General features: G+C 37.0%; 3 protein-coding genes across 3 annotated transcripts; 1 reads left to right on the forward strand and 2 right to left on the reverse strand.

Moving 5' to 3' along the window:
- Positions 1-1,699: 1,699 nt before the first annotated feature.
- Positions 1,700-4,537, reverse strand: LOC134827861 (probable global transcription activator SNF2L1). The gene is made up of 2 exons (XM_063840715.1): positions 4,389-4,537; positions 1,700-4,313 (listed from the first exon to the last, which is right to left on the reverse strand). The coding sequence occupies exons 1-2, from the start codon at positions 4,437-4,439 to the stop codon at positions 2,334-2,336; spliced, it is 2,031 nt and encodes a 676-aa protein (XP_063696785.1). The 5' UTR covers positions 4,440-4,537; the 3' UTR covers positions 1,700-2,333.
- Positions 4,538-6,834: 2,297 nt separating this feature from the next.
- On the reverse strand, positions 6,835-12,454 carry LOC134827860 (PHD and RING finger domain-containing protein 1). Its single transcript, XM_063840714.1, has 7 exons — positions 12,275-12,454; positions 11,918-12,201; positions 9,433-11,836; positions 7,659-9,376; positions 7,528-7,598; positions 7,342-7,470; positions 6,835-7,285 (listed from the first exon to the last, which is right to left on the reverse strand). Exons 1-7 carry the CDS (start codon positions 12,448-12,450, stop codon positions 7,169-7,171), a joined length of 4,899 nt encoding a protein of 1,632 aa, XP_063696784.1. The 5' UTR covers positions 12,451-12,454; the 3' UTR covers positions 6,835-7,168.
- Positions 12,455-12,678: 224 nt separating this feature from the next.
- LOC134833465 (uncharacterized) lies at positions 12,679-14,456 on the forward strand. Its single transcript, XM_063847785.1, has 2 exons — positions 12,679-13,068; positions 13,121-14,456. The coding sequence occupies exons 1-2, from the start codon at positions 12,834-12,836 to the stop codon at positions 14,374-14,376; spliced, it is 1,491 nt and encodes a 496-aa protein (XP_063703855.1). The 5' UTR covers positions 12,679-12,833; the 3' UTR covers positions 14,377-14,456.
- Positions 14,457-14,472: the final 16 nt, after the last annotated feature.

Here is a 14,472-nt window from a genome sequence, read left to right on the forward strand (position 1 = left end):
TTTCTCAATGAGAACTCAGAATCACTCAAGGATCTCTCAGTATTTTTTTAGAAATTTTTCATTAATTTTCCGCATATTTGTGCTCCTAAACCTTCTTTAAGCTTATATTGACACACTCCAAAATACCTAAAAAGATTCGTGAATAATAGTTTGTGTGATGGAAGTGAAATTCAAATTTGTATGGATTATGAGTTTTAATTTTAGCCAACTCAGCTTCAGCGTTAGGTTCATTCAAATTGAGTAAACTATCGATTATTGGTCTGCAAAAAACTTTATGACAATCAAGAAAACAAAAATTATAAACTTTTTCATCTTAATTTTATTTTACTTTAAATTTCCAACTAAAATTTTGTAACATTTTTTATAATAATATTTCATATTTTCACTTCAAAGCATTATTTTTCATTATTATTTTTTATTCAAATATTATTTTTTGTCATTGAAATATTTATATACAATTAACAGTAACTCAAACGGGGCATGAAACTTTGCAAAAGTGCCATTTTTGAGAAAAAACGACAAAAGTTTTCAAGAAGATGAATTTCGGACAATTTTAAAAGACTCCTGAAGCTTTAAAATTTTTTATGAAGTATTTAGTTTAGATGTGAAGGGACTTCATGAATTAAATTTAAATAATTTTTTTTGGGTAGCTACCTTTTTATTTTATTGGATTATTTTTTACATTTTTCATATAAGTGCATTTTAGATTTTACAAGAAAAAAAATTTTTCATAAAAAAAGCCTTTGCAAAATCTAAAATGTATATTATCAGTTGAGGGGTTAACTGATTTATTTAATGGGAACACCAATGGGAATTGCAGGCACTGGAGCAGGAATAGCAGGAATAGCAGGAGCCGCAGGAATTGGAATACCAGAAATCCCAGGAATAGCAGGAGCTGCAACAGGAAGACCAGGAACTGCAACAGGAGCATCAGTTGCACTCGGAATATCAGGATTTACTGGATCATCAACCCCAGGAATATCAACCCCAAGAGCGGCAAATGCTCCGCCAACTGCTCCATCAATTGTATGGCCAATTGGTCCAACCAAATGAAAAGGTTTGCATGATACTTCTCCCATGGCGACAATTGCCAAGAAAACGAAAATTGTAAACTTATTCATCTTGAATTTTTTTTCACTTGTTTTTAAATTTCACTTGAGCTTTAAAGTGTTACTACTTTTTGGTTGTAGTTTATAAGCTTTTTCTTTAATTCGCTTTGTTGTTTTCAGTTCAGAGTCTGAATATTTTTTGATACCTTATCGATCGATTGCCGATCATTTTATACTAAAATTAATTTGCGTCAATGAAAAACAAATATCGCCTTAATTTATTGTGACTCATTTAAAATGGTTCTCGAAATTATTATTTTTTATTTTTTTAAGAAACAATTTAAGAAAAATATTTGTACAGTAGGATAACTCATTGACGCAAATTCCCTGAGTTCAATAACCAACGAAAAAATTAAAAAACAAAAACATTTTTCATGGGCGCGTGACTCACCAAAAAATATTTAAATTTTATCAATTAAAATGAAATTGCATCCTTAATTTCTCTTTAATCATCCTCGTTACAATTTAATGGCAAAATTTCGCTCTCGGCAGAAGGAAAAACACAACAGAAGTACCACTCAATCTGACATCTTAATTGAATGACTTTGAAATAATAATTGTTATTTTAAGTGCAGTGATCAAGTGTCATTTACATTTTCATCGCTCCAACATAATGACTGTTATTTCCTGCTTTCTCGTGTCTTCGAGGCAATTTATTTGAGTACAAGTCTTTCATTATTATTTACTTTGTGTTTCAGGTACTGCCATTATTCGTGACTGTTGAAATGGACTTCAGTTTCATTGTTTTCCGTAATTAATAGTGTTACAGGATTTATTGGCGTGCGTTGGGATAATTTTTTTTAATTTACAGTCGAATTTTAAAAAATTTTCTTGCGTTTGACATTTTTTTGTGTAATCGACTAAAAGTTTTATTTTTTGCTTTTATTCCGCTCCAAATGAGGTTCAATTACATACGAGGATATTTTTTTATTTACAACGAAGAAATAAATTCGTATAAATTTCAAACAACATTCCACTCATTTAATCCACATTTGTCATTCGCTGCTGTCGTTGTTGAGTGCACTCGAAAGGAAAATGCAATACAATTGTTTTTATACATTAAATGCAATAAATTTTGTGTTTCAACGCTTATTTTGCTGAAGAAACGAGCATTTTTACACAGAAACTAATAATTTTCAACTCAAAGAGTGATTTTAGTACACGAAAAAAATACTCTTTAAAAGATTTGTGGATTTTTAGCACGGTTAATAATTTTTTTTTTACTTAATTTTCACTTTTCTTCAACATCAACATGGGCACAAAAATATTTCTCTTTGCGTTTTCATCAGGTTTTGGCGAGTCTTTTGACTCTGACACGTTCTCCAACTTTAATTTCTTTGCCGATTGCCAAATTTGTTCCTTTGCCATGATCTTTGAACGGCGTGGCGGTAACTGCAGAGCATCCAGCAACTCTTGTGTCTCCGCTAATTTACGTTTTTCGCGATAATCTTCACCTTCGAACTTCAGAATTGTATATTCTTTTGCTTTTGCTTCTTCCGTTGCGGTCGCAATGAGGTTCCGCAAGTCACTTTCCTTCATTTCGCGATATTTTTTCTCTTGTTCAGCAGCTTTTTGTGCTCCCTTCTCAATTATTGTGTCGATGTCGTCGTCAACAATCTCATTTCCCTGCATCGTCATCGATGTGAGACGCACAATTTTCATGAGATCCGCCGCCGAGGGATTTTTCGAGTCTCTGCCATGAATAACGGTTTGATCGAGACGCGATTTTATCTGAGCCAGTTCGTCAATTCGCTCTTCAATTGTGTTTTCAGCGATTAAACGAAAGACGCGAACTTGTTTCTTTTGTCCGATACGATGGGCACGATCAATTGCTTGGTTATCCGCTTGCGGATTCCAGTCGGAGTGATAAATGACGACGCTATCAGCAGTCGTGAGATTAATTCCGAGACCGCCAGCACGAGTTGAAATGAGAAAAAGGAATTTTTTGCTGTTCGGTGCATTAAATTCTGCAATTAATTTTGTGCGTTCTGCTTCTTTTGTGCTGCCATCCAAGCGACAATACTCGTAACCGCGCCACGCACAATAATCCTCCAAAATATCCATCATTCCGAGAAATTGGCAGAAAATTAGAACGCGAGAACCTTCATTGCGCAATTTGTGCAGTAATTTATCGAGAACGACCATTTTGCCGCTGTTGTCGATGATGCGTTGATCTGTGACGATTACTTCGCCTTCGGCGCCTTCAAAAATGAACGGATGATCGCAACATTGACGCAAATGTTGCATCAACGTCACGAGTTGCTTCTTACGTCTCTCGCCGAGTCCATTGAAGACATCGATGTCTCGAAGCAGGATTTTTTTGTACCATTCGCGCTGCATTTCCGACAATCCGACGTACAATTTGATCTCTTCCTTCGGCAAAAGCGATTTTTCGACGTCATTTTTGATGCGACGCAGCATAAGAGCTTTGATCATCTCCTTTAGCTTCTCCACGATTCCGGAATCGGCGAGACAATTTTCCGTGTTGAACCACGTGTCGAAATCCTCGCTGCTGTCAAACACGTGCGGCAACAAAAAGTTCAGCAATGCCCATAATTCGTGCAAATTGTTCTGTAAGGGCGTGCCTGTCAACAAAAGACGATAATCCGAACGAAATTCTCGCAAAATCAACGACAATCCCGTGCTTTCGCGCTTTATTCGATGCGCCTCATCGACAACCAGGTAATGCCAATGAAACTTTTTCATCACAGACTTTTCCAGTTTGCACATTTCGTACGACGTCACACAAACATCCCAATTTCCCGCCAAAACTACCTTTTGGATGTGTCGTTTGCGAGTTTCCTTGTGCCCGATTATCGACACGGTGCGAATTGTGGGACACCAATGCGCGAATTCGTTCAGCCAATTTTGCACGACCGTCAATGGCACAACAACGAGAAACGGACCATCGATTTTACGGAAATGCTTGAGATAACCAATCATCGAGATCGTTTGCAGTGTCTTTCCGAGTCCCATTTCGTCAGCGAGAATGCCATTTATGTCGTTCTTGTACAACGTTATCATCCAATTTAGTCCACGGAGTTGGTAGTCGCGCATTTCGCCGCCTTTGATGTAATCGGGAGTCTCGTGGAACTCTCCATGGCCCTCGTCTAAGGCAGCAACACACCGCGAAAAGTTGCAAGTTTGTTGGAACAACTCGTCGAAACGTTTGTCATGAATTTTGCTTTTCGGAAGCGCAAGATTCTGTAAAACAACAAGGAGAGAGATAAGGAAATTGTACCGTTACAGAAGCTTTTTAAGTAATTTCACTTTTCTTACCATATTTTCGTCATTTTCCGTAAAATTATCCATCTTTTCAGCTTCAGACATGACTCAACATTCACTTTTGTCAAAATTTAATAAGGAAATATCTCAAAATAGACTAAAAACAAGTAAAAAACGATGAGAGACAATCAAACTTTTTCAAATTTTTCATATTAGGCACGTAACTGAATTTTGTGTGGAAATCCATTCACTAGCCTCGTGTTATCCGTGCGATGATTTGAATTTTGAACGTTGGATCTGATTATCCGGATCTCGGATCAATTAATTTTTTTGATCATTTTTAAATATTTATTTGATTTCATAATTTGAATTAATTTTGTAAAATAAATAATTATAAAAAAATTAAAAATTAATTGAAAAAATATTTTCTTTTAAATTTTTTACATAACAAAAAAAAATCAATATAAATTTGGTAAAAAGTTAATTATCATGACAATTTAAAATTTAGTAAAGTTATTAATTACTTTAGAGAAAAAAATTATTGAAAACTTTCTTTAAATAAAAAAATGGCCAAAATAATTTTTTGCAGTTCATGATTTTTGGCACGAAATTTTTTAAATATTTACCTTCAAAAAAATCAAAAAAATTTTTTTTAAATTGGGATTTAAATAAAATAAATAATTTAAAGTTAAGATAAATTTTAAAGATTTAGAACATGGTGTTTTAATTTAAAAAAAAAAGAGGGATTTTTTTTATAATTCTTTACCTTCTTTATAAAATTAGTCATTTTTCACCTATAATTCCAAATTATTGAATTTTACAATTATTTAAAGGAAATTTTAAGCATTTTAAAAAGAAATTTGGTAAGAAATTTACTAAATTTTTTAATTTTTCTAACATTATTGTTGCTCGATCTATAAGAGTCTCTCAAAAAATCATGAAAATGTTTTTAAAAAAAATAATGTTCAAAGTACAGAAAGCCAAAAAATCTAAGCTCTCTACAAAACAACATTCTTAATTTTTTTCTTACATTCATAAAAAAGCTTATTAACTATGAATTTGTTTAATTTTTGCTTATTTAAAGTATGTCAAAAAATAATAAACATTTATAATTCTTTTGTCAATGAAGAAAAAAATTGCCACCTGCGTAAAGTCTGCTAACCTATTTAAATACTTAAATCAACACAGCTACAAAAAAAAATAGATCAACTTAATGATCAAACAAATTTCTCAAGACATTTGAATTTGCAAGTTTTTAATAAATTTTTTATGAAATTTAGAAATTCTATTTAGAAACAACTTTTTGACATTCGAATCGCAAAAAAATTTTAAATATCTAACTTTTATTTTTTCACCTATGCATCATCAGTCGATCTTTTTTTTGTTTCCATGTTCAATGTTTTCACATCAAAAAGATTTCCTGCTGTCCAAATATTTTCGATTTTTTTTTTAATGTAAAATGAGAAACAAAGAAAAAGAATATTCAAGATGCGCCCTAAATGAGTCACAAAAAAAATTAAGCCGCTTCTTTCCGTAAATTAATTAAATTTAACGCAATTTAATTTCTGTATAAAAAGAGGAGAAATTGCTCGATAAGGTATCAAAAAATCTTCAATATCTGAAGAGAAAGCAACAAAGTTTATAAAAAAAACTTATCAACCACTACACTTTAATCAAGTGAAACATACAAGCGAAGAAAAAAACAAGATGAAGAAGTTTACGAGTATCATCTTCTTGGCAGCTGTTGTCATTGGAGCTGTTTTTTCCAATCCGATTGCTCGTGATGTTCCCGAAAAGCGAGAATTAGCTGTTCTTTCAGCCCTTCCTGTAGTTGGACCAATTCTTGCTGGCTTGTTAAGCAAGGCACCTATTCCCAAAGTACGACAATTAGAGATTGTTGAAGGTCTTCCTATTGTTGGACCACTTACTAATGGTGTTGTTGGAGGAATTATTCCCAAAAAACAATAATTAGAAGCTACATATTAAAAAATTGTCAAAAGTCAGTGTTGATGAAATTGTTAGACAACTTTTAAAAGGAATTTTTATAAACTTAAAAAAAACTAAAAAAAAAATTAGAAGAAAATATTTAAAAAAAAATAAATAAATAAAATTACAGCCTTGGCCGCTAAAACATTTTTTTTTGTTTCTTATGTATTAATTTGCGATTTGCCAAAAAAATAAGCATTTTGTATAGCTTATATAAAAAAAAAATCATAAAAATTATCTTTTTAATGATTTTGAACAAAAAATGAAAAATTCATTGAAAAATTCATTTTCAGATATCTAAAAGTTAAATTTTTGTAAACACAAAAGAAATGTTTAAATTTTAGATATTTCTCTTGAACCTCAACTTTACTGTGTTTCTTATTTTACATCGTTTTTTACAGTAATTTTTAAAACTTATACCCTATTTTTGAGCTTTCAAACAAAAAAAAAAACAAAAACAAATTTTAAATTAATTTATCATTTTATTAGCAGTAAAATTACTATTTTTATTGATACGGATAATATGTATTAATATTTTTTATTTAAGCCTTAAAATACAGAAAGAAGGAAAATTTCTCTACATTTCTAAAACCTTATTTGCAATAATTTGAATATTGATCAGCGAGCATTCCCAACTTTTAGGAAATTTCTGGGAAACTTATTTTTAAAATATTCTTTTGACCATAATTTGCCACAAAATTAAATTTAGTATGTAGTTCAATAAATTAAAAAAAAATGGTATCTTAACAAATTAAAGTCAGATTTTCAGCAACTTCTATCAAAATAAATGTATAACGGTTTTCACTTCAACTTTCGAAAAAAGCACTACATTAACACTTGGATTTTCTCTAAGCGGATTGCATTTTGTTGGCCATTTTGCGTCGTTGTCGCACCTTTTTCACGTACGCTTCAACAAGTGCCTGGATCTTTACCGGATTTATTTCTCCTGTGCGACTGTGACAGATCTAAAAATATAATTTTTTTTTAATTTAATTTTTTTTTCAATATTTCAAAAAAATACCTTTGGAACAGCTTTTCTCATGATTTCCTTGTACTCTTCCTTTGTGATGCGTTTTTTGTTATAATGGGGCTTAATTACTAATTTTACTTCTTCAATGACGCGTTCTTGTCGATTTAGTTTACGGAGGAGCTAAAAAGAAACGTGAAATGAGAAAAAAAATTTTTGACTTGATGAAATTTGACTTACTTTGTCCTTTACTTGTAAATCGACTGCTGAGTTGGGAACTTCATCGTCATCGAATTTGCTACGTTTTGCACCTAAAATAAAAAAAAATATAAAATTTTGATTTTTTTAAAATAAATTTTTAGTAAACAAACCTTTTCGTGGTTTTCCGCGTGTCGTTTTCGTGTTGACCTTGTAGGTAGTTGTAACGGTTGAGAATTTATGAACGGGCGAAGAGCTTCCGAACAAATTATCAAACAGATCTGCTTTATTGGGCGGTACTCTGCCACTCGATGACGACACATTCTTGCTGTGACTCGGTTTGTAATTGTCCGTCGTGGAGGATGGCGGCTCAAATAAGTCATCAAAATCATTCGATCCGGGCGAATATGGCGAATCAATTTCCATATCTGCGGCGCCTCCGCCTGTCGTTGCTGCACTCGTGCTCGCATGCGATTTACTGCTCGTCGTTCGTGGCAACGGCAGCTTCGAGATAATACTGCCAGAGGTATTTGCTTGTTGTAGACTATTCAGCGATTTGATACTGAGTTTCTGTTTATTTTGCTGCGACGTCGATTTTACGTTATATTTGCTCGGGGTTTGTACCACAACGTTACTCAAAACGGTAATTTGCTTCTCGACAGGTACATCGGCGCCATCGAGATGCGTTTCGGTCAGTTCGTCGATGGAATCAATCGTCATGACTTTTTCGCCCTTCTCTTGTCTGTCATTGTTGCCGAGTGATTTGTTCACGAGTTGCATAACCAAGTCAACGGGTTTCAGTTGATTCAACTTTTCTTGCGTCAATTTGTCGGAATCTGTCATTTTTTGCGTGTCTTCCAACGGGGGAGTGCTTGAACGTGATAACGGGCCGTCGTCGTGATGATCATCGTTATCGTGTCCCGGGCTTTCCGAAGGAGATTTCGTCGGTTCAAACGGATCGTAGACATCGGGACTTTTGGGTGTCGGATCTGGCGGCGTATTTGGTCCAATTTTCTGAGCAGCAGAAGCATCTTTGTCAGCACGAGCATTATTTGTTGGTGTTGGCTCTTCATCATCCTCATCTTCGAACAAATTATTCAAAACACGCAAACGCGTCTTTGACGGCATCGAAAATTTAATGGAGGTTGTTGTTGGTTCTGGCGGCGTTTTTGGTCCTGCTTGCAAACGGAATTGCTCTTCGGCATTTGGCGATTCGGGAGGCGAAGCAGGTCTCACGCATTCGTCAATTTGCTCGTTTTCCGTTTGATGCGCATCCGTTGTCGCTCCGGCATTTTCATCTCGTTCATGATCACTGTCACTCAAGACAATTACCGGCGAAGCGGGCGCCAAATTGAAGGGACTTCCATCGAGATCGATGTATGCCACGGGTTTCGTGTCGATTTTCCGATGTTTTCGCACCGCAGCAGGACGAGGCATTGCCGGATCCTTCAACTGAAGTGTTTTTGTGGGATCTCGTTCAACTCGACGGATTTCACGATCTTTGTCGGTACTTTGTGCAGGTGCTTGTTTATCGCCGGCGGATGTATTGTTGAAACTGACACTCACTAAAATGTTATCGCCAGATGCAAATACTTCCTTACTCGTTGGAGGAGCGCGATTTTTGCTACTTTCTGTCTTTTCGTGTCGATGTCTCCCGTGTTCACGACGTTCTTTTCCCTTTTTCTTGTCGGATTTCTTCTTTTTGTCCTTTTTCTTCGTGCGAAGTGATGTCACAGTCGCCGCATCACGATTTTGTAAGACAACACGCAAATTTTCCTGAGAGCCTTTGAGTGCTCCAAGCGGCGGAGTCCATGAAGGACTCGGATGTCGTGTGATTGAAGTGCGTCTTATAGTTGGATTTGACCAGGAAATTGCTTCGACATCAGAAGATCTGAAAAAAATTAATTTAAAAAAAAAAATCTTTAAAAATTTTGTTAAATTTCTTACCTTCTACCATCTTGACTTCTCTTTGACTTTCGCTCCTTTGAACGATTCTTCTTCTTTTTGCGTTCCTTGTCCTTTCTCTTGCCCGATTCTTTTCTCCTGAAGGGACTTTTCGATCTTGCCGACGGTCTCGGCGATGGCGATCGCGAAAATGATCGTCTCAAAGGTCTCTCAATGCGTCGCACGGGCGACTTGGATCTTCCTCCCGCAGCAAAACGTCGTCGTGGCGAGGGACTTCGTGTTCTCGTTTTCTTATTAGGTCTCGGCGAGTATGAGGGTGAGCGTGAAATCGTAAAACTCTTACGACTCCATGAATGCGAACGCGATTTTGATCGCGAACGACTTCTGGATCGTCGTCTCATCGGACTTTTGCTGCGCGATCTCTCACGAGGCTTCGTTCTGCCAAACGGATCTCTCTGACTTGCTTTCGTTATCACCTCTCGTACATTATACCGCGGAATTTCACGTTTTTTATTGCCGCCCTTTTTACTTTTGTTCTCTTTGTCTTCGGAACGATCGCGAGAATGTCGTCTTTTGCCTCCGCGATCCTTGTCACGATAATTTCTGTCTTTTGTGTTTTGAATTTTCTTGAATGGCGTCACAGGAGTTGATTTTTCGCCCGATTTATCGCCATTTTTGTCAGCATCTCGTGCACTCATGTTGCTATCTTCCTCCTCGGAGATCAATTCTGTTTCCATGCCATCGATACCCGTAGCTGATGTCCCAGATTTTTCCAAATCGCCATCTTCGCCCTCCTTATTGGGATATTTTTCGTCTAAACATGGTGTGTATGAGCGATCTGCAGGCGCTTGAGACGCATAATTCTCGGAGTTTTCAGTGAAATGTTTGTTAATTTCCTCGTCGAGACCTCCATCGGAGTCGTACAAGTGCAAAACTTGCGATTTTCCTTGAGTGTCATTCGCATTTGGCTTTTCAGGTTCCGCTGTGGGTGTTTCTTTTGCATCATTTTCAGCATTTTCGGGGGTAGTTTCATCTTTTGTGGGTTTTTCTGTCTCTTCTTCTTCTTCTTCGTCGCCGCTTAATTGCACTAAATCGACTCTTTCGTCACTTGCTTCGTTATTTTCGGTGTCATTTTCTTCCGCTGGCTTCGTATTTTGGTTCGCCAAGTCCATCGACTCCGACGAATAAACGGAAAAATTGGGGCAGGACTTGTTTTCGTCTTCGCCAATGATATCGAAGCTCTTACGACTCGCAGCAGTCTTTTGAGGTCTTTGTGGCATTGGTGAAAATGTGTTTACGACACTTCTTCCCTGCGTTGTTGATTCTTCATTTCCGTCATTTCCGCCTCCTGCGCCATTTCCCGTGCTGTTTGTCTCTTGATGAGATCCCGTTGTTGCGGCAGTAGTTGAAGTTGAATTCTGCGATCGACTTTCGTTGTTGGTCTCTTGATTGTTGATTGTCGTGCCATTACTTCCCGTTCCATTGAGGGCAGCTTGCGCAATTTCAGGTCGATTTCTCGATGGATTTTCACTTTTTCCGTTAAATACTGGTTTGCCGCCTTTGAGCACACACGAATCACTCACTCCCTTCTTCGAATGCCATTTTTCCTGATTTTCCATGATGGAGTCGAGCAAATTGACGGCAGAGGATGACGATTGAATAGGCGGTGCAATAACTTTGCGTTTCAAAAGATTCCGATTCACGCCAATTCGATGCATGCCTTGAATGGCAGTCAAAACATCGCGACTTGCATTTTGTCTCGTCAATGGAGCAGCTTCCATTATTTCTTCATTTTCGTCGTCGCTAAAGTACTCCAAATTGTTGGCGGGCTCAAAGAGACGAACTGTGGGAACGCCCGCATTATATCGCATCGCATTGATTCCAGCGGCGGAATTACTTGGATTCGGGATTGTAAAAGCGCACGATTGATTCGCAGTGCGTCGTTTCTTAGTTTTGCGTTTACGTCGCACGACTCTTCGACCTCTTGTCGTACGTTTGATAGGAAATTTCTCGTCTCCGCTGTTGATATCGTATTCTTCAACAACAGTGCTTCGTTTGGCAGTGCGACGCGTACGTCGTTTCCTTCGTTTACGAGTGCCCCGTTTCAAAGCTCTTCGAACGCGTTCGAGCGTTGTGCGGATACGACTTGGACCTGGTTGTGGTTGAGATACTGCTTGTGTTGCCTGTTCAGCTTCCGAATCGCTGAGAAGATCACTTCGTGTCATAATTGCGGCACGAATACGTTCTGTCGCCCGCGTTCGGATAATTCGTGGCATATCAGCTTCGTCACTGTCGATGCCATCCAAATGCCCAAGTGCTTCGTGATTTTGTACAATTTGGGCACCAACCTCCTGATTTGTCACACAAAGCCTGCAATACCAACTGCCAGCGGGAATTTCGCTCAAACGGGGTGTCAAACAGTCCATATGATATCCGCGATCACAACCTACGAGAAAAAAAAACAAGAAAAAAATCTCATTGACGCCCAATGTACGTGTATGTATGCGTGTTAAAAACAATCGCTTACCATCACACAAGAGCATCGAGTGCTCATTATTCGCCAGATGACAAATTTCGCAGTACGTGAGGTCATCCACGGTATCCATCTCTTGCTCATTGTACTCTTTGCGTGTCACTTCGACACTCCGAATGACATTTTTGTCCAGCCAATTATCGAGTATGCAGATTTTTGTGAATTCTTTCCGATCGATGGGGCAAGTTGTGACATTTTTGGCCCATTCTTCGATGCAAAGTGCGCAAAAGATGTGTTGAATACTGCTACAGTCCTCGGGAAAGCCGATTTCTTGATGACTAAAGGAGCGAAGAACAAAAAAAAAGATTAATGACTCTCTGTGCATTTCGGTAAACGGGACTCGGTACTCACCTGAAGCTTCGCAAACAAATTGGGCATGATGGACGCGATTCCGACACATCTGTTTCACTTGCTTCCGATGTGTCGGCGACACTTTCCGATTCCTCATCAGATGAAGCGTCTTCTGTGTCGTTTTCCTCTACCATTTCCCTTTTATTTTCACAATTTTCATTTTCTTCTTTCTCCATTTTAGTATTTGATTGTATGATGAGACGAATGAAAATGATACCGCATCATTTTCATTCGTCTCTAAATCAACTGTGAGGAGTAACGAATTGTGCTCCCTGTACAAATTTCAATTTTTTGTGCAAAATAATTCATTTTTCTTGCTGGGATTCGATCCTTTGATCATATTTTCCACTTTTTCTCTTGATTTTCAAATATTTTTCGCGTAAAAAACCTGTTAAAAAGTTAAAAAATATAAAAATTCTTGTAAAAAATAAATTTTCTGAAATGAAATTCAAAAATTAAAATTTCAATCGAAACATAACCTCAAAGTTCGGTAAACAGCTCAACAGCGTGGTCTCACTTTTACCTCAATTTCTTCAAAAATTCCCCAAAAAAAGTGAAAATGAAGACTAAATTAGTGAAATGGTCGATCCAGAAGAAGGATCACAGCGATACTCGTCAAATTATTTACTCGGAAGAGGATTTTGATGTCGTCGAGTGTGATGGATTATCGAAGGAACAAAAGTTGGAAGTCATCCGATCGCAATACGAGTCATTTTTCAAGACAACCAGCAACATTTTCTCCGAAACAACAAAACGTTGGATGAAAATTGGCGATGTTGATGTCTTTTACAAAGGTTTGCTTTGAATTTTTTTGATTTTTTCTCGGAAATTCATTTTTTTTCTTAGATTTTTCAGGCGATGAAATTCTTATCGATAATGAGATGGCTTATTATTACTTTTTGCGGAACGTTAATGAAGTGTTGAAGACTCCCATTGAGCTCATTGTGAAGGATTTCATGGATGAACAACCCAAATTGAATCTCGATATGGCAGTTTTGAACAATATTTGCGAGAAATGTGGAGCAGTAAAGACTTGTGGCGTATGTGAGATGAATAATTTTAACCCAGAGACGCCAATTTCCATCACAACGGATCTCGAGAAGACTTTGAATGTTGAAAATTCGACGCAAAATGTGAAATTATGGCGACCTGACAGTGATTTGGAAGAAGGAGAGATTTTAAGTGATGAAGAAAAAATTGAACCGACTGAAAATACGGAAGAAAATCACGAGTTTTTGAGTGAAAAAGAGGTTTTGGATGACAACAACAACGAATTTGAAGATAAAGAAGTGACTTCATCGACTGATAACCAAACAAAAGATGAAAATTCTACCGAAATCGAAGTAACTTCTACCTCCGTTGATCAAACAAAAGCTGACAACTCATTCGACATGGAAGTTAACAAGCAATTTGAAGCCAAAACCACTCAAGAACCCAAAAATGATCCTCCTCGTTTGGTTTATTCGCAATCTGACTTGCTCGATATCCGTGAAAATGCTCCAAAAGTTCCTCCGCGTCAAAATCCGCCAATTATTCCATCAAAAGTTGATCAAATTCGAGCAATTGACTTGACTAAAAAGCCTCCTCCGGTACCCGCTCGTTCCAAAACCCCAATTAACGTTCATTCTCCTTCACTTCCGGAAATGGGAACCGCTCTTCAAATCAACGAACAAGTTATTGAACAACCTGAAACCATCAATCTTGATCCGTACAATCCAATTGATCGTAAAAATGCCGGTACTCGTTTCAAGATGAACGACATTTTGTGGGGAAATTATCGCGTCAAGCCTGGTTACAGTGATTTGGATGATCCATCAGTCGATGAAGAGCACAGTTTTGAAGCGGTAAATTGGAAAGCTGCTACTGGGCGTCAAAAGATGCTCAATAGCTTGATGACAGTGACTCGTGACACGCGTCGTGAACCGAAGGAAAATCGAAATTTCCTTGTACATCCGGAATGTGCCTTTGGAAAGACTCAATTGAACGGTGGCGATGCTCTGAAGAAGACGACATCAGCTCCTCCTGTGGAAACGAGCAACTGGAACAAATCGAAATTGCAACGGAAAATTCCTTTGCCACGTCCTCTTCGTACAAATGTCTAATAATTTACATGAAAATCTAAAATTTATCTTTAACTTTCCTTAAATGTATCAAAATACATTCAATTTCTTGTATTAACGAACTTTTGTTGTACATTT

This window comes from Culicoides brevitarsis, chromosome 1 (assembly GCF_036172545.1).
Source record: "Culicoides brevitarsis isolate CSIRO-B50_1 chromosome 1, AGI_CSIRO_Cbre_v1, whole genome shotgun sequence".
In the NCBI taxonomy this organism is placed as follows: domain Eukaryota; kingdom Metazoa; phylum Arthropoda; class Insecta; order Diptera; family Ceratopogonidae; genus Culicoides; species Culicoides brevitarsis.

What these genes read in the sequence shown, in the direction of transcription:
- LOC134827860 (XM_063840714.1), bottom strand. Translation starts at nt 12,450, where the DNA reads ATGGAGAAAGAAGAAAATGAAAATTGTGAAAATAAAAGGGAAATGGTA. An exon ending in AGAAGTCAAGATGGTAGAAG is followed by an intron (nt 9,377 to 9,432) that starts GTAAGAAATTTA and finishes AATTTTTTTCAG; the next exon opens with ATCTTCTGATGTCGAAGCAA. An exon ending in TGAGAAAAGCTGTTCCAAAG is followed by an intron (nt 7,286 to 7,341) that starts GTATTTTTTTGA and finishes TTATATTTTTAG; the next exon opens with ATCTGTCACAGTCGCACAGG.
- LOC134833465 (XM_063847785.1), top strand. Translation starts at nt 12,834, where the DNA reads ATGAAGACTAAATTAGTGAAATGGTCGATCCAGAAGAAGGATCACAGC. An exon ending in TGTTGATGTCTTTTACAAAG is followed by an intron (nt 13,069 to 13,120) that starts GTTTGCTTTGAA and finishes TTTTTTTCTTAG; the next exon opens with ATTTTTCAGGCGATGAAATT.
- LOC134827861 (XM_063840715.1), bottom strand. Translation starts at nt 4,439, where the DNA reads ATGTCTGAAGCTGAAAAGATGGATAATTTTACGGAAAATGACGAAAAT. An exon ending in CGGAAAATGACGAAAATATG is followed by an intron (nt 4,314 to 4,388) that starts GTAAGAAAAGTG and finishes GTTGTTTTACAG; the next exon opens with AATCTTGCGCTTCCGAAAAG.